This window comes from Natrix helvetica, assembly GCF_964273705.1.
Source record: "Natrix helvetica genome assembly, chromosome: Z".
Taxonomy (NCBI): Eukaryota; Metazoa; Chordata; class Lepidosauria; order Squamata; family Natricidae; genus Natrix; species Natrix helvetica.
This window is the reverse complement of record NC_138554.1, coordinates 109,264,376-109,292,084: the sequence shown is the minus strand read 5'-3', so window position 1 is coordinate 109,292,084 and position 27,709 is coordinate 109,264,376. Positions and strand designations below refer to the sequence as shown.

General features: G+C 37.4%; 1 protein-coding gene across 2 annotated transcripts in view; it reads right to left on the bottom strand.

The window, feature by feature from the left end:
- Nucleotides 1–27,709, bottom strand: part of SLC25A13 (solute carrier family 25 member 13) — a 135,876-nt gene that overhangs the window by 65,930 nt on the left and 42,237 nt on the right. For both annotated transcript variants that reach the window (XM_081933511.1, XM_081933512.1), the window contains exon 4: nucleotides 17,244–17,359. In XM_081933511.1, the coding sequence (XP_081789637.1) occupies nucleotides 17,244–17,359 (116 nt within the window). The remainder of the gene's footprint in view (nucleotides 1–17,243; nucleotides 17,360–27,709) is intronic.

The window sequence follows — 27,709 nt, the reverse complement described above, 5'->3', positions numbered from 1 at the left end:
GTGTAATTTTCTGTAGAATTCATCTTGCTTATCATTAGGCACATAGATTGCTATTAGGAGCATTTTCTTATTATTGTCCATAATTTCCACCATCAAAATTCTTCCATCGTCATCTGTATAAATTTGTTCCACTGGGATTGTATCTTTAATATAAAGGATCACTCCTCTTTTCTTACAGGTTGCCAATGAAGTAAACATTTTCCCCAGCTTTGGTTGCCTTAATAAGTATTCATGTTGCTTTTGAATATGCACTTCTTGTAGACAAATTATATCCAATATCCCTAGTTTGTGAAATATTTTCTTTCTTTTATTTGCTGAATTAAGTCCATTTATGTTAATTGAGATCATTTTCTTCTTTTTCATATTTATGTTTTATATATATGATTTATTACTCTGGTGGCTCTAGGTTCTCGTAGATCTCTAATATCCACACCACTTACAGCACCTTCTACTATCTCAATCCTGCCTACTGCTCCTTCTTCTTTTCCATTCGAAGCTGAAGACACCGCTTCTGATTCTGTCACTGATTCTTTATGTCCAGTCTCCTCAGCTTTCCCTCGGAGATGTTTTTCGGAAAATGCTTCTGCTTTTTCAATTGAATCTATTCTATATCTTTGTCCTTCCCATACAAACATTAAACCTTCTGATATCAACCATCTATAATTAACACCTTTTTTGAGTAGAATTTTAGTCAAAAATTGATATTCTCTTCTTAATTCGTTCACTCTTCTTGGTATTTGCTTCAAAACTCAATCTCCTTGCCTTTGTACTCCAGTTTTCTATCTCTTGCTTTTTGAAGTATTTGCATCCTAATTGCTTTCTTGATAAACCTTACATGAACTTTCCTTGGCAATTCATTTCTCACTGCATATCTTGTAAAAAATTGAAATGCTTCATCTATAGCATCAGCCATCTTCTCTTGGGTTAACTCGAGGAGATTTGTCAAAACTTCTATCATTATTTGTAACAGGTTTTCACTTTTTTCTTCTTCTGTTTTGGAATCTTAGAAAAAATTCTGACCTTTCCATCTCCCAAGTCAGTATTCCAATATTATCTTTTTCGACCACACTCAGACTATTATCAATCTTCCCAATTTTCTTCTGTCTTTGGTCACCCTTTTGTTCCATTTTTTGTAGCCTATCTTCATATTTCATCACCATTTGTCTAATACTATCGATTTTTCATCAGTTTTAACTGCTTTTTGTTCCATGTTCTCTGTTCATTGTTCAATGTTTTCCGTTTGTTGTTTTATTGTCTCAATTCTTTTTTCCATGTTTTCTGTTCTCTTTTCAATGGTATCTGTTTTTACTTGCAAATTCTGAATTCCTTGCATAATCATCTCTAAGGTAACTGCCTTCTCTCTCTTTTCTTTTTCCTGTTGCAACATTCTCTGTATTGATCTTTGTCCTCCTGCTGGTGAGAAGGGTGTAGTTCTTGCAGAGCCGGTGGTTATTATTCTTTTACTCAATTTTTTCTATATTATAATCCACTTGGTATAAAAGTCAATTGCAATCCAGAGTGACCATAAGGTGATCAAAGGTTAAAAAAAAGAAAAAAGATAAAGAAAACAAAAAAGCTGAGGAAAAAGGGAAGAAAATTCTGTGAAAAAAAAAGCCAAGAGTAAAACAAGAAAGTAAAACAGAAACAGTAGGAAAATCTACTATCAGAAATGTGAAAAGTAAAAATAAAAACCAAAAACCCATAAAAGAGAATACAAATCTTCAATCTTTTCTATGCCATGATCCAATTGAAAAAAAACCAAAAATTGAAAACAACTAAATATGAAACCCAACTTCACAGCAAAAAGAAGTAAACACTGCCACCAGCAAAAAAGAAGAAGAAAAAGAAATAGTTTCGAGGCTTCTTGTAAAGTTAAAGCTCTCTAAACAAAAGAAAAATAAATTCAAAACTTTTATAAAATGAAAGCCTTTCAAGATCACTCCAGGCTTACTCTTATAGTTGTTATCTATTCTCTCCAGGCAGAATTTCAAGGTCTGAAAATTTCAGAGTGAGCACCTGTGTAAATAACTCTTTTCCTATCAGTCCTGGCTGAGCCAGTAACCTTGGACAGCAACCTTTTCCAAACATTCATTCAGACAAAAAATAGAAACAAAGTCTCAAAGCCTCTAGGTGGCAGTGTTACTTATCCAAAACTTTCCCTGTCTGTATTGCGTTATTAAAAGAAAATAAAAAATAAAAAGCCAAATGAGAAACGCTGTATATAAAAAAAGACTCCTAAACAGTGGAACAATAGAACTTAGTTATCAAACAGTCCAAAAAGTAAAAGGCAGAAAAATGGAAAAGAAAAAAGCCCACTCCATTTAACACTGTGCTGATAAGAAAGTCCAGTCAGGCTTCCAACAATAAAAAGGAGAAAAAAAACCCTTTCACTTTGGCTGTAGCCTTATATTCACCGCTTATTCTCTCTCATAAGTCTTTATTTTAAATTAATTCTCTTCATTTAGGATGTTCTCATAAATCAGAAAAAGGTAAAAATTTCACCATGAACGACATGCTCTCTCCTGCACTTTCACTTCCGAAGCTGTCAGCAGTTTTGCAGCCTTAATGGCTGCTACCTAGCCGCTGGCAAAAGGGCTATTCCTGGATCACCAGAGATTTTGCGGATTTCTATGGGATCGGCAGGATATGCCCCTTCCTATCACCATCTCTTTGGGATAGTTTAGGTCCAGTTGGACTGTCCTGCGGCTGGAATTCTGGTGGCGGTCTCAGATCCCTGAGATTGACCGTCGTATCACCGCAATGTCAGCTTCCTTACTCTTCCATTATTAGAAGTTATGAATGAGGTTGTGTCAGAGAGGAGAATACCCAAAAAATGGTCAGAAGCATATATTACACTTTTACCAAAGAAGAAGGCCGATTTACTACAAATTAAGAATTACAGACCAATCTCCCTGTTAAATTCAGATTATAAATTATTTGTTTCAATATTGGCAGAACGACTTAAAAAATACTTAAGTGGTTTCATTCATTCTGATCAAAATGGGTTTCTGCCAAAGAGACGAATTAAAGATAATATGAGGATAATCTTAGACACTTTGGAATATTATGAGGCACATCCTGAAAACAATTGGCATTCATGTTTTTGGATGCTCAGAAGGCATTTGACAACATGAACTGGCACTTTATGCTGTTACAACTGAAAAAAAAGGACTTTGGTGAGAAATTTACTCAAGCCATACAAACTATATATTATAAACAAACAGCTAAGATCATGATAAATGAAGATCTCACAGTGTCTATTGAAATAAAGAAAGGGACGAGACAAGGCTGTCCATTATTACCATTACTTTTTGTCTTAACGTTATAAGTTTTAAATAGAAAGGTCAGAGAAGGAAAAGAAATAAAAGGAGAGAAAATCAAAAAGGAAGAATACAAGCTACAAGCATTCGCAGATGACTTGGTCTTCATTCTAGAGGATCCATTAGAAATGGCACCTAAATTGATAGAAAGAATAGAAGAATATGGAAAAGTAGCAGGATTAAAAATAAATAAAGACGAAACAAATATCTTGACAAAGAATATGTCAACAAGACAAAAAGAAGAGTTGGCGCAAACCTTGGAGATGCAAGTTACGAACAAGGTTAAATATTTGGGGATATATTTAACAGCAAGATGCGTTCTTAAAGACAATAATTACTATAAGCTCAAACAACAGATTGCGAGGGACCTGAAGAAATGGGAAAATCTACAACTTTCGATGATAGGGAGAATATCTACAATTAAAATGAATATTCTACCTAGAATTTTATATCTGTTCCAGACAATTCCAATTAGATTAGGGAAGGAATATTTTGATGACTTACATAAAATAGTGTTGAAGTACATATGGCAGGGGGGGAAAGCAAGAATAAAACTAAAATTGTTACAAGATGCAAGAACAAGAGGAGGATTGGCCCCGCCCAATTGGGAACTATATCACCAGGCAGCAAGTTTGATGTGGGTTAAAGAATGGATAATACTAAGGAATACCAGATTCTTGATTCTTGAAGGACATGATCTATTGTTGGGATGCTTTTTATGGTACAAGGGAACTAAAACACAGGGGTATTTTAGCAGACATTATCTACAGGAGGCTTTGCTATTAAATTGGGAGAAGTTTAAAAGACAATATTATTTAAAAATTCCAGTCTGGCTATCAACTATTGAAGACTTACACAATAATATACAAAAAGGAACAAACAGTTAGATATGGTGAAATTTTGAATGCAGAGGGTGAACTTAAATCTATGCAAGATCTGGCAAAAGAAGGTATAAAGATGAACTGGTTTTCATATGTGCAAATACAATCTAGATATGACAAGGACCGTAAAGAGGATGGTTTTTATGATAAAATGACTGAGTTAGATAAAATTTTGATGGGTACTGATGAAAAAGTAATTTAAAAACTTTATGGACACTTACTAGAGGTTAAGTTAAAAGAAGAACAAGTTAAAGGAACTATGATAGCTTGGGGGGGGGGGATTTTGGGCATGGGATTGAATTAGAGAAGTGGCAGAAATTGTGATCCCAAAATTACAAAATGACAATGTCAACAGCATATAAAGAAAATTTGTATAAGATGTTTTACAGGTGGCATCTGCCCCTGACGAGAATAGCAAGAATGTTCAAGAATAAATCAGAAAGGTGTGGAAATGTCATCAGACACCGGGTTCATATTACCATATGCGGTGGACTTGCACAGAAGCTAAAAGATATTGGAGTAAGATCCACACGTGGTTGGGGGAAATGACACAAAAACGTATAAACTTTAAACCAGAGACTTTTTTATTGGGAATTATATCAGAAATATATAATAAGAGACTTGAAATACTTGATTGTAAATATTTTAACAGCAGCTAGAATTGTATTTGAAAAAAAAATGGAAAAATGAGAAAATACCAACGCAGGACGAAACTGTCCCAAAAATTATGGAATTTACAAAAATAATAATAATTAATAATTTATTAAATTATTTATTAAATTTCTAGACCGCCCCCCTCTCCCCGGAGCAAATGAGCAAATTGACATTTGAAATTAGAGGACAAGAAGATTAACAATTTTACAAGGTTTGGGATTTGTTTTATCAATGGTTAGATAAAAAATTATGGTAATAGAAAAAGTGGGAGAACTTTTTATATTTTAAGAATAATAGAATGATATATGCAATACTATGAGGGTTTAGCACTGTTAAACAGATTAGAACGATTTAATGGAATGATGTATGTATGATTTCAATAAATAGAATGTTTTGTTTAAAACGTAGGAATAATAATTGAACTATTGATGTAAAATGATGTTGTGTGTCTGGATTTAATATTTAGAATATCTTGTTTAAAATTAAGAAATAATAATTACAGTTGAAAAATTGACATATAACAATAATGTACTTACGTTTATCTAATGAACAATTTGTGATTCAATATATAATTGTTAAGTGGTGACCATGGAAAGGACGCACAAAATCTTTTAACCAGACGACACGTTATATGAAATGGAAGAAGGTTGTATGTATTTTATGTTTTTGTTTGTTTTTGTTTGTTTAAAAAAAATAAAAAAATTATATATATATATATATATATATATATATATATATATATATATATATATATATATATATATATATATATATATATATATATATATATATATATATATATATATATATATATATATATATATGTTGTATTTGTACTGATAAATAAATAAAGAGAGACTAGTATAGATCTATTTCAAGCTAATTAGCTCTCATCAGCTAGCCATACCCTTATTGGGATTTGAACCTGTGCTGTTATATATCTCAGGCAGGAGCCTTAACCACTAAGCCACAGGATCGCCTCCTTATCATATATATATTTGTTTTCGTAGATTTATATATATATATATAAAACCATCGAAAGTTAAGTTAGGAGCTAGGAACCTCCAGATATTTTGAGAAATTTCAACTCCCATCAAGTTCACCCAATAGAGTCAATGATCAAATATAACTATAATTTGAGATCAATTGAACAGCCCAAGGTTATAAGGTAAAAAGTCTTTATTGTATAATTAAAAACTTATGTAGGCATTATTTCTTACTGATTATAATTATATGGAGAGTAAAGTAGACAGCATCCTGTATTTATAATTTGTATATTTCTGACAAAATATCTGAGGGTTATCTGCAAATTATTGGGATGTCAATTTAGTTATATGAATAACAAAAAAAGCTCTTCTCCTGGACCCTATCAGCCAAAATTATCATTATTAAATGTTCAAAACCAGTTTTCTAAATTATTTATTGTTTAAAAATGTATAAACATTCATTTATCCATCTACTGATCAGACTGCCCTCATGTATATAAAACATTTGGTAAAATGTTCTCTTTTTTGCCACATATTTAGACAAATTCACAGAAGAAAACAAGCACACCCTTTCATAGTAGATGGTGAAGAGGAGGAAGAAGTTCTACATTTCCATTTTTTATCTGGTGAATGGATGGAAGCCAGATGTTTTTCCTAGGAGAGGAGATATATCCCAATGATAATTGTCCCACTTGCAGGGGAGGGAGGAGACTGATACTTTACTTAAAAATTCAATTTTTTTAGAACAAATGTTTAGATTGTACCTAAAGAATGCTGCAGTGACAATCCTGACTACAGTATCATAAAAAGCACTGTAAAATGCTGTTCTCCTCTGCAGCCAAACAGTTATGTCAGAAATACTTTATTTTACATTAAGATCTTAAAAGAAAGAAAAAAAATTTAGAACCAGATACAGGTCTATCTGCTGATATGGTTAACAATGTACAGTAGTAGTACTAAAAAAAGGCAAGGCTATCATACAACCAGCAAAAGGGAGATTTTATAAAAAAAATAAATTGCATAATGGGGTAAATAAAAGTAGCATTATTTGCACTAGGGATACTAAGGATGCCTTTTCGATGCTTTTGACAAATCTTTTTAACAATAGTTCAAGGTCTGATAGAGAGGAAAGAAACTTAAAATTGGATCATAGTTCTAATATTCAAGCCTTGAGGAAAATAGATATAAAAGAATAGAGTTTAGCATGTATACCACAGCACTGGAAGACAAGGGAAAACATTGCGGAAAACCAATATTCATTGTTTTACGGTTTTCAAGGGTTTTAGTAAAATCGATTGCCCTTCATAGATTTATTTGTCCAAACATGTAAAAGACAGTAGGTTAATGAAAAAGGAAGCCAGAGAAATTATAAAGTTCAGGCAAAGCTGAATGCATTTTCTTTACCAATACGCTACCGTGAGACTCATGAAATCTGTCTCATTCTTTATCCCTTTCTATTTCTCTCTGACAAAACATGCATTTTTGTACGTTTCACTGCCTTCAGCCATTATTGAGAAAGCATTGATCATGTTTGTTGAGGATCTTCAACAGGCTGAAGACAGAAATAGTGTTCTCTGGCCCTCCCTGACCTCTTAAATTTTCAATACTATTAATCAAACACTATCAATCATTACTATTAGTGTCTACATGGGGTATGGAAGTCTGTGTGGAAGAGAATAGGTTTTGGTTCAGCTCTGCAAGAACAAATAACTCTGGCTTTGAAGGTCACAAGTCACTGATTTTGGAGATTTTTTAATGGACTTTAAACCAGAATTTGGAAGCTGCAGCAGTCCAAGCAATTTTTGGCATCTTCTGATATATTCAAATAACATTAATATTCAGCAATGTATACTGGATCTAAGGAGGCTTCTGAATCCAGTTCAGGGTGCTGTTTATCAGATATGAGATCTTACATGACTCGGTACCAAGCTATTTGTGGTATTTATCTTGTTGGATAAGTAGTGCAATCTTGAGTAGTGCAATCTTGGTTATGTCTGACTTGTGGAAAGCACCTTCCTGAGATCTGGATGACCTAAATCCTATAAGTTTCTTATAAGACCTTCCAGACTGTTAAATTAGTAATTCTGGTGATGTGGTTCTGTTTTGAGGACAATTACTTAACTGGGACATCCTGAGTTTACTATTGTTAGGATGGTTTTAAACTTTGCCTGTAAGAAGAGTCATTCTGTAAACATTTTAAACAAATTAAATAAAATGGATGTTTCTTTCTATTTCTCCATGTTATGCACCACTGTCTTTTAGTTGCATCTGTGGAATGTCCTTTATGTTTTCTTTCTGCATCATTTTTTTCAACACAAGATTATGACACTTCTTTAGTTCTGTTTCCACATTCTAAAATTATTATTAAACCCATAATTCACCTTTGGGTATTCATGTTTTCCCTATTCTATTTATCTTTTCAACAATCTCTGTACTGATTAGACTGAGACGGTGATTGCCTGAATTCTATGATCAACTGGGAACAAAATATAAATCTTTCCTATTCAGTCCAACACCTTAACCACTATAAAAATTGTCTCTAAGAAGAGATCGCTGGAAAGATTTGAGTGCTATCTTGTATAGAATTCTCTATACGTTATCCAACTAGAAGCTTTGAGAAACCCAAAAGTATAGAGGTTTTTTTTTTATTTACAGGTTCTCAAACTCCACAATCCCTTGACCTTTAAATGGCAAATTAATTGCAAACCCACATCATGAATAAAACTAATTATTTAATTGGAGTTAGGTATGGATAAGAAACTATATAATGGATTTTCAAAGAAGAAAGAAAAACAAGAAGAGGTAAGCTAAAAATTAAATAAAACTATAAAAATACACAATTGTATTGATCCTAATAGGTGGAACTCATGAATAGAACAGGACAAAGTCAGAAACTGACAAAAGAACTATTATTCTCCAACAGTAATCAATATTAGAGTCTCTTTTGCCCCTGCCTCTTGAGTGAGTAGGAGGGAAATGCGCTGATCCTACATAAAAATAAATATATAATTTACCAAGTGATATATAACTTCCATCATACTTCCTTGAGTTACTCTTTTTTTAGCAATACCAATACATTGGTCAAGTTCACCTTTTTTTATACACAATAAAAGTCTTTCCATTTTGAAAAACTAAAAGATAAACCTATTTAACTTTACTAACAAATATGTTTCTGCGGAGGATCCAAAAACTGATTATACAATCTTGACAGAAGTCACCAGCTGGCAGAAAGCTACCCACCTATTGCAGTGGTGCTACAATTAGCAGATAATTTTGATAGGTATAACTAGATATGATTTAGCCATCTATCAAAGTTTGTCTGCTTAAATGCAGCAAAGATTTGCCCAACAAAAGAAAGAACATATTTTGCCACATCTATTGCATTGCCTAAATAAATCTGATCAGATATAAAAAATTCTTAACAACCCCCAATTGCATTTATTCCCCAAATCATTAACTAATATGTTTTTTAACATCTTAACAAAAATCTTTATTGCTATTAGTATATTAACGCATTATTAAACAATTAGTATTTAGAAATATACTGCGTCAAATTCAACATATTAAACCTACATCACAACTTCATTGTTCAGTCATGACCCAACAGTTATCATTTCACCAAGAGTTTCTGTATGCTCATGCTTATATCCTCATAATATCTAGCCTTTTATTTTTTCAAACACTGTCTTCATTAATCATTTTGCCTTTGCATTATATGTCTAAAATATTTACACTTTAGGGCCATTATTAATGGAGCTGGGATTTTTTGTTTAATATTGAAGTGTTTGTTGTTCTTGTCTAAAATTGTCTCAACAGCTTTTGACAGCCCAATTCAAGCTCATTATTATTTCTTCATTAGCCCAGTTGAATGTTACAGTTGTATGTTACAACTTGCCTTACCATTACATATTTTCCAACATGACTTGTAGCCATTTATGTCTTTATTTTCAGGAATGTTTCTAAATCAATTTCCTCACAATATGTTGTGCAATAAAATGCAGTTAACTCTCCACTGCTTATACCAGGCATGATTTCACTTTTTTTTAATTAAAAAGCATCCTATATTATATATTGCATTTTTTAATATCTTCACAGTTCTTCAATATAGCTTTTAGATTCAATGTCAAAACTGCTGAAATATATTTCAAATATGATTGCATAGATTTGTATCAAAGCATAATAATAGCCATAAGAAATTTCCAGCCAATGCAGCAGCTGACCTGTACCCATTTACTGAAACACAACTCTAATCATACAATGGTCAAAAACCAACAGTAGTGTTTTCCACTGCTTTCAAATGGTAAGCACATGAATCCCCAAATTCTCCTCTGACCCCATATTAGGAAAAAATAGAGACCTATGTATCTTCACCCATTTTCTATCATTACCCCAACCAAAACATGTCACTCAGCCTTGCCTTATTTACCAAGAGCCAAAAAACAGAAAAATCTTTCCTTTGTTTAGAGAAGAAAACAGATCAACTGTCCTATGCCTCCTTTAAGCAAATGAAAAATGTCTAGGTTGAGGTCACTAAGCTCTCTATCATAATCTCAAGACCTGTTTCCTGGTCAGTCGCTGTTGTCACTAAACGTTTTAGTATATAGTATATGAAATCAGGTTATTTTTGTCCCATAAACTTCCTTTACTCCTGGTATCTAGATGGCCATCACTGTTTTGGCCACACAAGAAATAGCTTGCCACCATCTTCCTCTGGGATGTTTTTCAGATTTCTAGTCTACTTAATAGCCCTGGGATTTTCTATTGCTCTCTCATTTAAGTTCTAATTGGGTTTAATTTTGCTGACTTTTTCAAGTTTGGATAAGTTGTGTGAGCCAATGGCATTTTAAGATTTATGTGCACCTCAAATCACATTATATGCTTTCTTGATTGATTTAAATCATATCTATATTTCCTTCTAAAAGAATAGTAGACAACCCAATTATTTTGTTCCACAATCATTGTTGACTATGAAATATAGTTGTATGTGATGAGCAAAAACAACAACAACATCACAATTACTTATTTTTTTCTAATGATAAATAAAGGATGAAAGTGGATATAGGAAAATTATCATCCCTAGATTTTTCCAAACTGAAGCAGTGGTTTCATACTATTAGTATCTATGATTGTTTTTCTTTTGCAAGAATAATAAACGAATATTTATATTTTACAAGGGTAAAACTGCAACAAGTCTGACATTTAACCAACATGATTCTAAGAGTGTTCTTCGATTTCTTCAGGATAACAGGTTTATTTGCAATTGAACAAATTCTGAGTTAAGGAGGCCTCTGAAGCTACTACTGTAGCTTTATTTCTTCTTTCCCACCCTCAGATGAGATAGGTCAAACTCATTCTAAAATTGCTGTTAAATAAACAGGACTTTTCTTCTATACTATTGTCTTATGAAAGACAGTTATATTTCAGGTCAGTTAACAAGACAGTTTGAATTTACTTTCCAAGTACCTCTATCTTATCTTCTCTATAACTATTCTTGCCTCTGTCCTTTTCTTTAAAAATAGGATGAAGAAAGCAATATTTTAGCCATCTGAACAAGCCGCGTTCTGAATGAGCTCGCTAACGGAAAGTGCTCCTGGTTATCTCTTTTTCAAAATTGGAGCCATTATACTCATTTGTGAAAATCCACATTTAGCCTTTCATAAAAAGTAGAATTTTGACCCATTGAACTGGAAGAGTTTCTGTGCTGTTCCACTGATCTTTGACAAGGTAGCTTACAACAACAGAGAATACAATTTAGTGTCAGTGTGAATTTTTATTCCAGTTTAACTCTGACTGCTCACAAGTAGTACATTTACTTTGGATAACTCGTGCTTTATGTATTCTAAAGGCTGCAACAAAATTGGAGATGAAAACAAAAAATTAAATTCACTTAATTCACTCAAAACAGTTATTATTACTAAGATGGGCCTCCAAGGACAACTAACCTTGGACAATATGATGTCTTCCTTGATTTTCTTAGAGTTAAGTTTATGGGTTACTATGTACAGTACGTATATTTCCAAATAATGACGGGAAGAAATATGTTAATGATTCATAAATAATGAAACAACCATCTCCATTTCAGATTATATGAGTATTGATGAGATTAAAATTTTCAATTCTCCCCTTACTTTAGATTTGGAATCTAAGCAGGAAAATACAATAATTTTGCCAGGTCTATTCCAAGAACAACATAGATCAATTCAGACAAATTTCAGTTCTTTATTTGTTTACATCCAAAATACAGAACTTTGCCAGACTAAATATTTACTCTGCTCAAATGAATGGATATACTTTGGGAGATATTAGGGACTGGCAATCCTAACTTTCTTCTTTTGACTCCCTATCCAGCTCTAGACTGTGTTGTCTCTTATCCTGCCCCTCCTCCTTGAAACTAAATTAATATGGCACTAGATCTTTGAAGCTTAGACACAATTAATAGGATGGAGCAATGCAAGTAATTGTGTAATACTGTACAACAATGTAAGAGTATATTGGAATCTATCTGCAGAATATCTCACTCAAGAAGGGACACAGGGTGATGTCCTATCCATGCCTACATTCTTTCTATGGCAGGGGAAACAAGTAACTATGAATTTATCAAAATATAGTACTTGTTTATGGCCTACTCATTAGCAATGGTTCAAAGTTACAACAGCATTGAACAAATGTACTGCCTGTAGGTCTTCCATATTCTGGCTACTGCACCATTTCCAGAATCATGTGATCACGATTTGAGCACTTGACAACTAGCTTGCATTTATGATCGTTTCAGCATCCCATAGTCATGTGATTGCCATTTTCAACCTTCCCTGCTATGCTCCCATAAGCAAAATTAATGGGAAAGTCGTCAGGGAAGGTCACAAGTGCTCCCTCTCTATACTTGCACTGCACTAACATCCCAACCATGATCTCCCCCAATTCAGGTACAGTCTGCAGTGATCCTCTCAGGCCTCCTCTGCAGTATCCCTATACTCCTTATCCATTTAACAACCTACACATATTGGGATTATGATGGCAACTGCTGTGTTGTTGTCACTAAGTCAAGTGACAACATGACTTAGTGACAACAATTGTGTCTAAATCTGAAAGCTCAGATTGTGACATTGTGCTTTATGATTGCATCACTTAGCGAAGACAATCCTAGTCCCAATTCCATCACAACCTTAGGATAACTGTATATTTGTAATTGTGTATTTAAAATGTAGCAACAATTATTTTCTCACTTATTTTATGAAATGTTCTAGTGAATTCAAAACCCACAGTGTATTGCTTTATTACAGAAGATTATTATAAAAGTGTTAACTTATAGTTTTTATGCTAATTGTGTTACTCAGATTGCCAAAATAAAGAAATATACTTGCTTGTTTCCATGTCATGCCCAAACAGCATCAGAAACACAAGTTAAACCTTAATAGATCAAGTAAAACACTATTTCTACACACTCCTCAATTCATGCAATGATTGGAAAAAAGCTACAGGTTTCATTTGTCTTAGTCTCAATGTATGGTAAAATGCATATTTATCAAGATCATTGCAAATTCCAAGAATGAAAGGAATGTCATGTTGAAATGGAATATAGAGCTAAATATTTAATAAAACACCATATATAGAACATTTTTCCTTTTGTGAAGTGGTTGTTATTATTTAATAAGGTAAAAGTTTGCTGAAGTGTATTTGTCACATACCTGTGATTTTTGAAGACATTTCTAGCTGGCTTATTATTAGACCTCTCTGTGTATATGTATGAATATTCAAATAATGTCAACATGGCTTATTCTACAATCTTTTAAAATTAATTCAACCATTCAGGTTTCAAGTTACTTTATCTGTAAAACTGGGAATGTGAAACAGAGAAAGAATTTCTGTATCAGTACTACAACTTTTGGAAGAAGGACACAAATTTTAAACTATTTCTTCTAATATATTTAAAGCCACAGGTTGTTAAATCAGTTCTGTCCGATTACTTGTAGCCCATATATCAAAAAGCAAAGATTATTAAAAGAATAATTAGTCTTTAAAATGCTGACATTTATACCCATGCACCTAAACTTTTCTTAATTAAACCATGTCATAAAAGATATCAAAGTATTCTGCTTTTTTTTAAAGGCATTAAAATTCAGTAATATCCCCAAAGAGAAAATTGTTAAATCTCCTAAACCCCTGGACTTACATTATCAGTTTTTATATGCCTGTCAACACTTGTGGAAAAAGAAGCAATGGTTTATTCTCTGTCTCAAATTTAAAAGCCAACTAAACTTTCTTCTACCTTCCCACTGAGATCTTTAACTCCAAGCAAAGAGCAACATATTAGTTTAAAATGGGATACAAAAGGCCAGGCAGTCTCTATTAGCTGCACATCAACAGACACTACCATCTCCCATTTCATACAATTTATAGAAACAAGAACTAACTTCCCTTATTTTAAAAACTGCATTAACAGTTGGGAGGCTGGGAGGGTGAGGAGAGCGGGGAGGCTGTATAGAAAAGCACTGGCCTCTGGCTGTGCTTACTGATTTGTTCCTAAACTGTTCCTTTGCTTGCACTAAAATTAAAATTACTAGGGTTTGCGTGAAGAGATATTGGGGACTACAAGAAACTAGTTCTCAGTTAAACAACTACCTATGTTTTGGCTTCCATATGTTAAAATCCAGAATGTGGAAACCAACATGTATAGAGATGTACATGCAAAGGCCTCCATATTTGAACAGATGTTTGGTATAAGAATGGCTGGGTTTTTTAAATCAATGTCACATCATTGTATCTGGAATAACCTTTTCTTGAGAGCTTCAATATTTTAGGAGTAAGTTGATCCCACTAGAACCGTTTGTGGCAGAGGATCACAATGGTGTGGTAAAACAAGGACTTGTTGACCTTATTTGAAGTAACACACTTGTTATTTAATCAGGTACTAAATGCTTAGATTTAGTGCAAATTTTTTTGCAGATACACCTCATTTAGTGCAGAGAATTCCCTAGCAGTTAGATTGAGATCTCTTGAAAATTTTAATATCACACGTAGGTCTACTTTAGCTAGTTAAATCTGGAAGGTTTTCTTGTTAGAAGGCTGCTTCAGTTTAGTTCCTTTTTTAAAAAAGCTAAGAGACTTTCTGTATCTGAGCATAGAGACATTATGTATCTGAGCATTAAATGTTCATTCTTATTTTTATGATATAACTTTTACTGATACCATTTTAATTTCATGAAAACCCTCCAACCTTGATCAATTTGCAACCAATTTATTTTTTACTCTCAGTTTCTGATAACATATTCTGGTTCAGTTAACTATCTGATCAATATAATCCAATATGAAACAGTACAGTGATTTTAAAAAAATGTCTGCAGCAAGCTTCATCAAATTCATCAAAGAGTTCACAATCTTTGTGGCTTATTTCCAGTGATACAAAGAAACTATAAAATCTCATTAAAATTGCTAAGGAATATAACTATTGCTTTATACTTATTTATTGGTCCATTTTTTACTCTGCTGCCTATAAAGCAAGGGACTTTTGCCCTTTTGAGAAAAAAAAGTTTGGCTCCTAACAGACCAAACACCAGGGAGCACAGTAATTATATCACCAGAGATTGACTGATTATGTGCCATCATTTAGCATAACTCACAGTCCTATATAGATTAATTTCCTTCAGCATTATCTGTCTCTAACCTTATATGATTCAAATCTTCCAAGAGTAGCAAAATTGTTGCTGGAATTGAGTCCCTTGTTGCTGGATGGAGTCCAATTGAGTCCATCCACAATGTTATATCTTGTTATTTTTCTCTTTCCTTTCACCCATTCTAGCAATTCTTCAAAAGAGCTACTCTTCACATCATGTACTCCAAATATGATAATCTGATAATCTACGATAGAATCAAGATCACGTGAAATATTAATACCATTTTATAATGCTTTATTGAGACCACATTTGGAATATTGTATCCAGTTTTGTTCGCCACAATATTCAAAAGATGTTGAGACTCTAGAAAGAATGCAGAGAAGAGCAAAGAATATGATTTGGGGACTGGAGGCTAAAACGTATGCAGGATTAACAGTTGCAGGAATTGATGAAAAGAAGGGCTAGGGATACTTGATAAGAATACTCTAGTATCTAAGAAAGAAAGAAAAAGGGGGCACTCTATTCTCCAAAACACCTGAAAGAAGACAAAAAGCAATGGATGGAAACTAATTAAAGCAACCTAGAAATAAAGAGAAGCTTCCTGACAATTAGAACAAGTGGAATGACTTGGCTCGAGAAGCTGTGGGTGCTCCAATAATGAAGATTTTTTAAAAAGAGATTGGACAACCATTTGTCTGAAATGGTATAGGATTTCCTGCTGCAGTAGGAGTTAGACTAGAAGACTAGGTTAGACTTGTTTTATTTGGAGCGTAGAATGAAAAGAGAGAGAGGGATACAGGGAAGGAGGGTATTGCCTATAAATTTAGACAGAAAGAGTTCTACATGACAATAGGTATGAACCATGACTTGTGTATTGGATAGATTATTCTTAGAAACTAATTTAAACATCTGTAGAATTAAATTGCCACTTGCCTAATTTTATGCTTCTATCCCATCTGGAACCAATATAGAAAACTAGAACACAAACTAGAAAAAGTTTAATTTAATTTAATTCTGATTAAAAAATCTTACATTCAAACTGGAAAAGTTTCAGAAACTAAATTTAAAAATTAGTTTGATTCCAGTAGGATAGGACAGTTGGCATCCTCTTTATATTTAATATGCTGTGTATATGTTTACTATATCTATCATCTATACCTACCTACCTACCTATCATAAACATAAAGATTTTTAGATTCATTGTCCAAAATTTCATAGATAGCCAATGTAATATAGTGGTTAAGACAATGGATTAGGACTGGGAGATTCTAAACTTCTAGTTCATTTTCAGATACTGATACACACTAGACAGATTTGAGATAATCACTCTCTTTCACCTTAACCCACCTCATAGGGCTTTTGGGGTAAGAAAAATAGGAGAAAGAATACAACATATGCTGTTCCAAGCTAAAAGAGGCAAACCTATATGTGATTCAAATAAACAATGCATTTAAAACACATTTGCACTCTGAAGTTCCTGGTGCTCTCTGGGTTTGGGTTAGGATTACAGACATTTCATTACCCAACTAGGTAACATCACTAATGTTACAAGCTCAGAGAATATCAAGAACTTTACAATTCAACTCTGAACTACATATATTCTCTTTTATTGAAAGAGCTTATTATTAATTATTAACAGCTTCAGATTCTTAAATAAATACAAATTAAGCAACAAGATTCCAGTTAAGGAATAAGAGCTAAAAAAATCCCAGCTTTTGTTCAATGCATATTTATTAAAAATTCACATGAAGGAAAAGATAAAAGAGGGCAACAAGTAAAAACAAGTCTTACCAAAAGTAACTTCTCCTTTGCCAGTTTTGTCAAAAAGTTGAAATGCCACCATAAACAATGCATCTGGAGCACAGAGGACAGATTCAAACGCTACAAATTCTTGAAAGGATATCAACCTAAAGAAGAAAATGTTATTAAAAATATAGTTCCTTGTTTATAGAATATTGCAATAGAACATCCATTAAACCTGTCTTTTCCCATCCTGCCACCAAACATATAGAAACTGCAACTCCCAAAATTAATTGTTCCAGTTTCAGAAGATGTATGTTTTTAGAAATAATAGCAGCAACTTATAAGTGTTTTCCTTTCTTTCCCCCTTTTTTTCCACAGCCGAGATCAATCTTTTTCTTGTAAGTCAAAAGGGGATACAGATTCATACAAATATTTTTGTGCTTGTTTATAAGTACTGATACATATCTGGATATTTAAATGTAAAGCAAAACTTTGATCTGTGTGCTGACCAGATGCTATTTGCTTATGAGCATTGTTAAATCTATAATTTTCCCTACTCCATCATATAAAGAGCACTCTGGAAAATAGAATGCGTGGACACTCAACTGTACAGCAATATCTCTTTTGCAGCTAAGTGGTTAAGTGAAATATTACACAATCACAACTTGTGATTTTACCGGCTGATCAATTGACTTCTCCAATGATTTTTGGAAGCTGATGAAGTACGCAATTGGCGATTGACAGTGGAATGCTGTGACAGTCACAATACCTGCCAGTAGTGAAACATCCAGACTTCAAACATGTGATCACAGGGACATTATTAAAGTCATAAGTTCAAGGTACTATCATAAAGTTACTTTTTCAACGCCATTGTAATTTTAAATGGATGTTAAATGGGACAGTTGTCAAGCAAGGACTACCTTTATGTCTATGTTGAATTTTCTTTCAAGATTGTTGACAGAACTTAATTATGATTGAAATGGCACGTTTTTTGACACAGAATTAAACATCGCAAGTTTGCGAAGATGAACATCTTCCCAATCTAACCTTATTAGATAAAGAACATAATTATAATTTGAACAAATCATCATGTGAACAAAATTCAGGTACTTGACAACTGACTCATATTTATGATGGTTGTGGTGTCCCCAGGGTAATGTAATCAGTGTTTGTTATCTTCTGATAAGCAAAGTCAATGGGGAAGCCAGATTTACTTTACAACTATTTTACTAAGTTAAAAAAACTGCAACGATTCTCTTAATAACTGTAGCAAGAAAGGTTATAAAATGGCTCAAAAACCGCTTAACAACTTCCTCGCTTAGAAACAGAATTTTTTGACTCAATTGTGGTAGTAAGTCGAGGACTATCTGTAACCATCCAACATTAGGTAAAGGTTTCCCTGTTCTGCCACGTGGTCATCTGCATTTCTTGGCTGAGGGAGCCAAAGTTGTCCAAAGACATTTTCCATGATCACGTGGTTGGCATGGGTATACTCCAAAAGCACACAGAATGCTGTTACCTTCCACCAATGTGGTACCTATTAATTTGCTCACATTTGCATGCTTTAGGCAGGATCCAGGGCACCCCGTTGCGTGGTGCTCAGGTCTTGAACCCAGGTTGTCAAGCTTCCCAACTAACAAGCTCAGCATCTTTAACTACTGAACATCACATCCTCACCCCATTGCACAGCATTCGGGTCTTGAACCTGGGCTGTCAGCTTTCCAACTAACAACCTTAGTGTCTTTAACTGATAAGCCATCACATCCTCTTTTATCCAACTTTGAGATACATAAAATTAATAAAAACTGGTTAGAATTGACTAATAAGCATATACTCCCCTATGGCAACATGTATTTTATCATGTTTCCATTAGTGCTTTCAAATACAAATATTAAAAATAATATTTGTCATATTTGTATATCCTACAAAAGTTTGCAGTAATTACAAGGAACATAAAAAGTTAAATAGAATGTCATAGTAGGAACTAAGATATAGTCATTGTAACATCATAAAAATAATCAAAGTGGGCTTCTTATCATTTAAAACAGTCCTCAAATCACTCATTATTCAAGAGTTTCCAGAAGACCAGGATTTATTTCACTAAACATATAGCCTTGCTTTCTTCAGGAGCCCTGGGCAATTTACATCCCTTCATTTAATCCTCAAAAGATCCCTGTGAAGTTAGGCTGACAGTTACCAAATGAGTTTCTGTAGCCGAAAATGGACTTCTTGTGTAATCTTTCCAGTCTTGTCCAAGGCCTTAATCTGCTAGTTCTCAACTTTGCAATACTATAATCCCTAAAATGAAAAAGGTGACTCAATTTCACAAATAAAAATTGTGATTTCATGGGAAGGCAGACAAGACCATGTTCAATCATTTTAATTTTTATATTCTGGGTTTCTTACATAACGTTTGTAGCTTACACAGGCCAATTAAGAACTGACTTAGTTTTTATAGTGCTGCTTTATAAACTGCTTGCACAGGGTTTTTTTTTTAAAAAAATATGGACCTCCAGATTGCTTACAATCACCTCAGGGAATTCTGACCTATCATTTTAGAACTCTTTTCTTAATCTTATAACACCTTCCTTTATCATGCTAATGCTCAGTTATTGTGATTTATAATATGGCTTCTTGTAAACTAGAACTTATTTCATCAACTGACAGAAGAGTTCTGTTGAAATAGAGTTTAATTCACAAATATCACATCCCAACAAAGCATGCTTTCAAAGAACACTACACACAATCCTTTCATTTCTTGATACACTTTTGTTTCACATAAATTGCTGTGGTATAAATCAAAATTTATTAATTTATATGGTATTATCTTTAAAATAAAATGATTAGCAATTTTTATAGAAAAACACAGAAAATCCAAATCAGCAAAATTCAATCCAGACCACTACAGGAGAAACATGAATATCTGTGTGCCAGCTGAATTCAAATTAACCCAATTTTTACATGTTAATTAAACCAGCTATTTTCTTCTTATTGTATTTTTGCTCCTTAAATAGACTGGCCTGCAAGTGATTCCCAAAAGATCTACTCCAGCAACAATGACGTACTCATTTACTTCTATTATGACCACACAATACAGTAACTGAGTAGTAATTTTTCACAGTCAATTACACATGTGGTTCCTAATGGTTAAAGATGCTGAAATAATGCATGTTACACAGCCATATGTTTTGAGCTCTATACTGCATAAGGGCAGTTGCCTAGGTAACAAGCTTTCTCTGTGGCTTAGCACAACCTTCATTGAATATCATTAGGTTTCATTAAATAGCAGATATTAACATGAACCTCAATATACTACTTAAGAATATTTTTGTCGACATAAGCTACAGCTTACCTAACTTAGCAGCCTGACTGAGAAAATTCTAATGACCTGTATTTTAATGATGCAAAGGTTAAAAAGAAATTGGCAAATTATAAACCAAGCATAAACTTCTCTGTAAGTCAGATGCTTTATTGGAATATTTTTCTTATTCCAAGAAGGGGAAAAAATATTTTGGTCAAAAGATACTAAAATTGCAAAGACAAATTAAATAGAAAGAAAAGCTAACTACTACAACCATTTGGGACTCAGTTGGATCAGAATTTTTTTTTTGTAGGTATACAAATTAACTAATGTAGATGAAATAGTTATTGTTATCCATTCCAAAGGTTTGTTGTCCATATCAACACACTAATTTTCAGTTTATAACAATCCCTACCCTTTCCACTATCACTACTGAGAAAATTCTGTTTTATTTTAGAGCATCACTTAGTTACATATCTGAAGTAGAAAGGACCCCCCCCCCCCCCAAAAAAGTAAGTTTTACAAAACTGGAAAATAATATTTCTCTTTTTCCGAGTTTTAGAACAGAAATTTCAAATATGGATTTTCATCATGAGACATCTGGATCCCAGGATAGATGGGAGGACCACTGACTAGAGAAAAGTTTACAGGTTTTCGTGCCAAAAGTAAAGAGAGAGGATTTTACTGCAAACTGTGGTATAAAGCAGGGGTCTCCAACCTTGGCAACTTTCCTATGACAGCACTGTTTTGAGAGCACTAGCTCTGACAGGCAAAATCTTACTCAGTTTTACCAATAGAAAACATGTTACAAAACTACTGTGCTTAGATGTAGAAATACTAGCATTCTCCTAAGAATAGGGACAGATGATCACAGGCATGTGAAGCTGGAGAAACCTAACTTGGTGAAGAAACTAAGTTGTTATACATCAATCTTTCAATTATTTAAATTGTCATTTAAGTACTATTGGTAGTACTATTCCTAGAAATACTAGTAATGATCTATTCTCAGATAACCTTGAGAATTTACATAATGTGATGACTCATAGAACATACAGAATGCAAGGACCATTTCTAACTTACAAATGGTTCTTGCATTCTGTATGTTGTGTGAGTCATTACATTATTTACATTTTACATTTTCAAATCTACTGAAATTGTTGTTAATTTATTAAAGCTCTTCTTCAGACTTCTTCAGGAAAAATCCAGACAACTAAACATTTTCAATCTGATTTATATCAGCCTTTCCCATTCTGATACCTTGTGAATGAGTTGACACTCTAAATGTCAACTCATTGTAGCATGGTATGACTAGTTTATAACAATACAACAATGGACACTATGGCTATTGTAGGAGTTGTGATGTCAGCGCGTTTGGAAAGAAATTAGTTAAGGAAGATTAATATAAATGTATAGAAAAGATATGTAGTGGCTATATTACAACAAGGAAAGTGAATTTATAAATTGTTACTCCTAACTTCAGCACCCGAAAAAAGCTATCACATGCACAAGTACACAGAAATTTGAAATAGCAGGATAGCATATCATACCATACTATGAGATATAATGGAATTTCTCAGTGCCAGTTTGTTATGTGTAAAATTGAAAACACCAGGTGAAATCTCAAGCAGGTAAGTACATTTGTGGCAAATTATTCAAAGCCTGTCACTCTTATATCTGTCTCATCCTCAATCACATTTAAAAGTGAAAGTACATTTACAACACAATCTTCTACATGTCAACCCATCAGTAAGTCCCACTAACTACAGTAGGCTTACTTCTATATAACTAAGTATTTCAATGGTGTTTTAATTGCTCAACTGCTGTTAACATATATAATGTACAACATCAGCAACAAAAACAAGCCATTTATATCTGAAAATTATTCTATTACTTTCCTATATATGCATACATGTACCCATTATTCTGCATGTCTAGGATTGCTTCTAATTATTCTCATCATTACATTAAAAAAAATCAAAAGCTAGAATGGTTCATGCTATAATCACTGTGTAATCTTAATAGCATAATGGGAAACAGGCTAAGCTATGTTTATTATTTAATATTTCAGTACTATATAACCAACTGTTCTGAAAAATGGTAAATTAGATATAAATCAATAATAATGGGAAAAGCTTGCATTTCAAAACATTATTTTGAATTGTTTACACTTCCTAAAAATAAAAGCCATGTAACATTTTGAAATACTTGCTGGAATCTCAGCAATGATTGGCAGAAATTGTATATTTTATTGGGCAGAATTTAATTATAGTAAAAAAAATTCTTAGAAGAAAACAGTTGGATTTCTATGAATGCAATTGTAAGGAAAAGAACGTTGGTCTTACCTGAACGTTTTTTTCAGGAGATGTGGAGGGAGGGGTCACAGAAGGGTTAACACAGCCTGATTGGTCCATTTGACTGAGAGAAAACTTCTTAACCTTCGCCTTCTCCTGTTGGTTCCCAGTTTCCGCGATGTCACGGCCAGCACCTGCAAGTTAAACACAAACAAGGACAAGCCCCCCCGGGGCCTCCCGATTCTACACCACCCGGACCCTGTCTAACTAACTAAGGCGGGAATGTGACCCCTCCCTCCACATCTCCTGAAAAAAACGTTCAGGTAAGACCAATGTTCTTTTTCCAGTAGAGTGGAGGGAGGGGTCACAGAAGGGACATACCCACGCTACGTCCCCGGGCGGGCAGACTGGGTCCCAGGTGAGGAATCGGCCACCACCCTCTGAAGGACCCTCCGTCCAAAAGATGCCTCAGCCGAGGCATAAGCATCCAAACGATAGTGCCTAATAAAAGGCGAGGGAGAGGCCCAGGCAGCCGCCCTACAAATATCCTCGAAGGGTGCCCTAGTGGCCCAGGCCGCAGAGGTAGCGGCACTGCGGGTGGAGTGCGCAGTGATCCCTGATGGGGGGGTCTTCCCAGAAGCCCCGTAAGCCTCAACTATGGCCAGCCTAATCCATCTTCCGATGGTGGAAGAAGACACCTTGCGTCCTAACGAGCCTGGATGAAAGGAAACAAATAACGCCTCGGTCCTCCTAATGCCCTCAGTTCGCTTTAGGTATATGCGAACAGCCCGGCGAACATCCAGCTTATGCCACACCAACTCCTGCTCCCTCGAAGGGTTGGGACAAAAATTCGGGAGCACGACCTCCTGGGCCCTGTGAAACTGTGAATTCACCTTCGGAATGAACGAAGGATCCAAACGAAGGACCACCCTGTCCTGGTGTATTACACACAGGTCACTGCGGGAAGAAAGGGCCCCCAACTCCGAAATGCGCCTGGCCGATGTAATGGCCACTAAAAACACCACCTTAAGGGTAAGCAGACGCATGTGTACCGTCCTAAGGGGTTCAAACGGGGAGCTCGTCAGAGCCTGGAGAACCAGGGTCAGATCCCAGGTCGGAAATCTATGAACCGGAGGCGGACGGATGTTAGCCGCCCCCTTCAGAAAACGCTTAATCAGGGGAGAACGGGAAAGGGTGGGTGAACCCTCCCCCCCCAGAATAGTGGCCAAAGCCGCCACTTGACGTCGGAGCGTATTATGCGACAAACCATCCTCCAACCCCCTCTGGAGGAACTCCAACACGTTCGGGACGGTAGCCCTAGAGGGATCCAACCCCAAGGGAACACACCACTTTGCAAACGCCTTCCATGTGGCATTGTAAATCCTAACCGTGGACGGCCTCCTAGACGCCTCTAAGGTGGCTATAACACCCGACGATAGTCTCTGCCCCCTCAGGATCCCCCGTTCAAGAGCCAAGCGGTCAGATGAAGCCACTGAGGCCCTGGGTGATGTAAAGCCCCCTGACTCAGAACGACCTCCCCCGGGGGAATCCTCCAGGGGTCTGCTACCGACAGCTGGACCAGGTCCGCGAACCAGGGTCTCCTCGGCCAGTACGGAGCTAACAGGATAACGAGAGCCCTCTCTGTGACTATCTTCCCTATCGTACGGGGAACGAGGGGAAGGGGAGGAAAGGCATAAAGAAGGCCCGGGGGCCACCGGCTCCTGAGAGCATCCGCTCCTTCCGCCGACGGAGACTGGAACCGGGTAAAGAACCGGGGCAGCTGAGCGTTGTCGGGGGAGGCGAACAGATCCACCCGGGGCGTGCCGAATCTGCTGCATATCTTCCGAAACAATTCCGGGCCCAGTTGCCACTCGCCATCGTCCAGGGTTGTGTGACTCAGCCAATCCGCCTGAAGATTGGACACTCCTGAGATGTGCTCCGCCACTATGGAAGCTAAGTGTCTCTCCGCCCACAAGCCCAACAGCTGCGCCTCCCGCCATAGTGAACGGGAGTGGGTGCCCCCCTGGCGATTGATATGTGCCTTTGTCACCACATTGTCCGTGAGCAGGAGGACATGGCGCCCCCGCAGGAGATGACGAAAAGTCCGAAGGGCAAGTCGTGCGGCTTTCAGCTCCAGCCAATTGATGTTGTGGCGGAGATCCGAGGCAGACCAACGTCCCTGGGTCATGTCGGAGTCCATCACGGCCCCCCAGCCGAAGAGGCTGGCATCCGTCGTCACTGTGACTCTCTGAGGCTCCCAAAAGCAAGCCCCCTGTTGCAGCGCTGGGGACAACCACCACCGAAAAGAGAGTCTCACCTCCGCTGGCAGAGGAACTGGCCGCAAGCAGTTGCTCATCATCCTTCTCTGGACCGGGATCAAGGCCCACTGGAGAGGTCGCAGGTGGAGCCGGGCCCAGGGCACTATCCCTATACAAGAGACCATCTTCCCCAGGAGTTGAGACAAGGTCAGGATGGAAACAGACCTTCTTTTTCGTACGGAGGAGACCAGCTGGCGTAGGCTGGACAAGCGGTCTGGGGATAGGCAGACGCTCCCTGACTCTGAGTCTATCACTGTCCCTAGGTGTAGGATCTGCCTGGATGGGGACAGGTGGCTCTTGGGAAAGTTCACGGAAAACCCCAACGCCTGAAGATCCGACGTCAGCCGAAGATCCGACGTGGCTCTGGGGAGGGACTCCGCCTGAACGAGGACGTCGTCCAAGTAGCACTGAAGTCTCACCGGGATGGAGCGCAGGTAAGCCGCCAGTGCTGCCAGGACCTTGGTGAACGTCCGCAGAGCTGAGGCCAGACCAAACGGGAGAGCCCGGTACTGGTAATGCCTGCCCCGGTGAGAGAACCTGAGATAACGCCGGTGAGACTGAAGGATGGGGACGTGGAGATAGGCCTCCGTCAAATCTACCGAGGCCATGTAATCCCCCTTCCGAATGCCCTGCAGGATTGATTTCAGGGACGCCATCTTGAACCGCCTGTATACTAGGTAGCGGTTCAGGCGTTTCAGGTTGAGAATCGCCCTCCAACCCCCCGAGGATTTTGGGACTACGAACAGATGTGAATAGTAGCCCAGACCCCTCTCCGGCTCCGGAACGACCTCCACAGCCCTGATTTCTAGAAGATGGGCGACCGCGAGGTCCATGAGACGACGTCGCTCTGGGTCCCGAGCCGGGGGGAAAACTTTGAAAAAACTTGGGGGTTTGGAGAGGAATTCTAACCTTAGGCCGTGGCGAACGGTCGCCCTGACCCAACCGTCTGACGTGATCTGATCCCACTCGTCCGCATACAGTGCTAGGCGGCCTCCGATGGGATGACTCGGGTTCGAGTCATTTCCCTCTGCGGAAGGGACGGCCGCCCCCCCCTCGAAAGGGCCGCTTGGACTGCGGCTGATACCTAGAACGGTCCTGAAAGTTCTGCCTATTGAACGACCTGTCCTGCCTGTACGGTTGGAATCGTTGATCCTGATCCCTGTCATAGGACTTGAACTGGGGCCTGCGATAGGGATGACTACGGGACTCCGCCTTCTTGGTGGATGTAGGCATAGCCTTCTTTTTATCTTTGTTTTCCACCAAAATCGGGTCTAAGGAAGCCCCGAACAAATTTGGACCTGCAAAGGGGGCGGCCACCAGGTCCCACTTGGCTTTATAGTCCATCTGCCAGTTCCTGAGCCACAGGAGCCGACGAGAGGCCACAGAGGTGGCCAAAGCACTTGAGCCAAACCTAACAGCGTCTAGGGTCGCATCAGCCGAATACTGACATGCCGCCATTATTTTAGCCAAATCCTGGTGAACGCGCTCATCCTGGATCGGAATGCGATCCTGAAGCTGGCGGAGCCACATGACCGTTGTGCGGTTGAAGTACGAGGCGGCAGCCGCCGCCCGCACCGCCCATGCTGAGGCCTTATAATTTTTACGTAAGGTGAGCTCCGCCCTCTTGTCCTCTGGCTTAAGTTTGTCTGCCGCGTCCCCCGAGACCACTGGGGAAGAGGAGACTAAAGCTGCTATGGGCTGATCAATAACTGGAAGCTGAATAGCCTGCACAAAGGACTTTTCCATGTTGTAGGCGCGACGGTCGTTGCTGCCAGGTGGGGAATAGTTAGAAGGACGGGCCCATTGACTAGTAGCCACCTCTAAGAAAAGAGGAGGAGCAGGAATCTCCTCCTTATTGGTGGCCGTCGCTAAGAACATGACCATGTCCGGATCCATGGGCGGTGGGACCGTGGGGTCCCCCGTGCCCACCTTGGTGGTCCTCCTAGCCTTCTTAAGTAATGGTTTGAACATGGCCTGGAGGAAAAGGTTGGAAGAACGAGGCGGCTCAGGAGCCGCATCCTCCTCCTCAGAGAACCCCCAATCATCCCTCCGTGCCTCCCCCCTAGAGGAGACCTCACTCATGAGGGAAGGAGAAGAAGCCCTAGATCTGGACCTACTAAAGGGAGTAACTCGACTGTGGTGGTAGGGCCTGTCCCTTTGAGAAATGCCCCTAGAAATGGCTGCAGAAATAAGCCTTTTGAGATTCTCAGGGAGGTTTTCTAGATCCTCCTCATCACCATCTGAATCATAGTCTGGTGCCACATAGGCCCTGCTGGATCTCCTACCCCTAACGGGACCTGCAGAGCTACCTTCCAATGGATCCCCCCTATCTGCCTCTCTAGTCCCCAGGAAAGCCGAAGGAGAGCGAGGCGCCCCCCGCTCCTGACTCCTATCAGATCTGCATGGAGAAGCAGAGGAAGAGGAAGGACTGAACCCCCTGGCCACAGGTGGGGGAGGGCAGGGAGGGGATCTGGATCTAGGCCTAGGATCCCTGGCCTGTCTCTTCTCAGCCCTTTCAATGACCTTCTCAATAGCCCTGGATCGCCTGAGCTCATCCCTCTGCAGGGCTCTCGAAGGTCTGTCCTCAGCTGAAGGCCTAGAAAC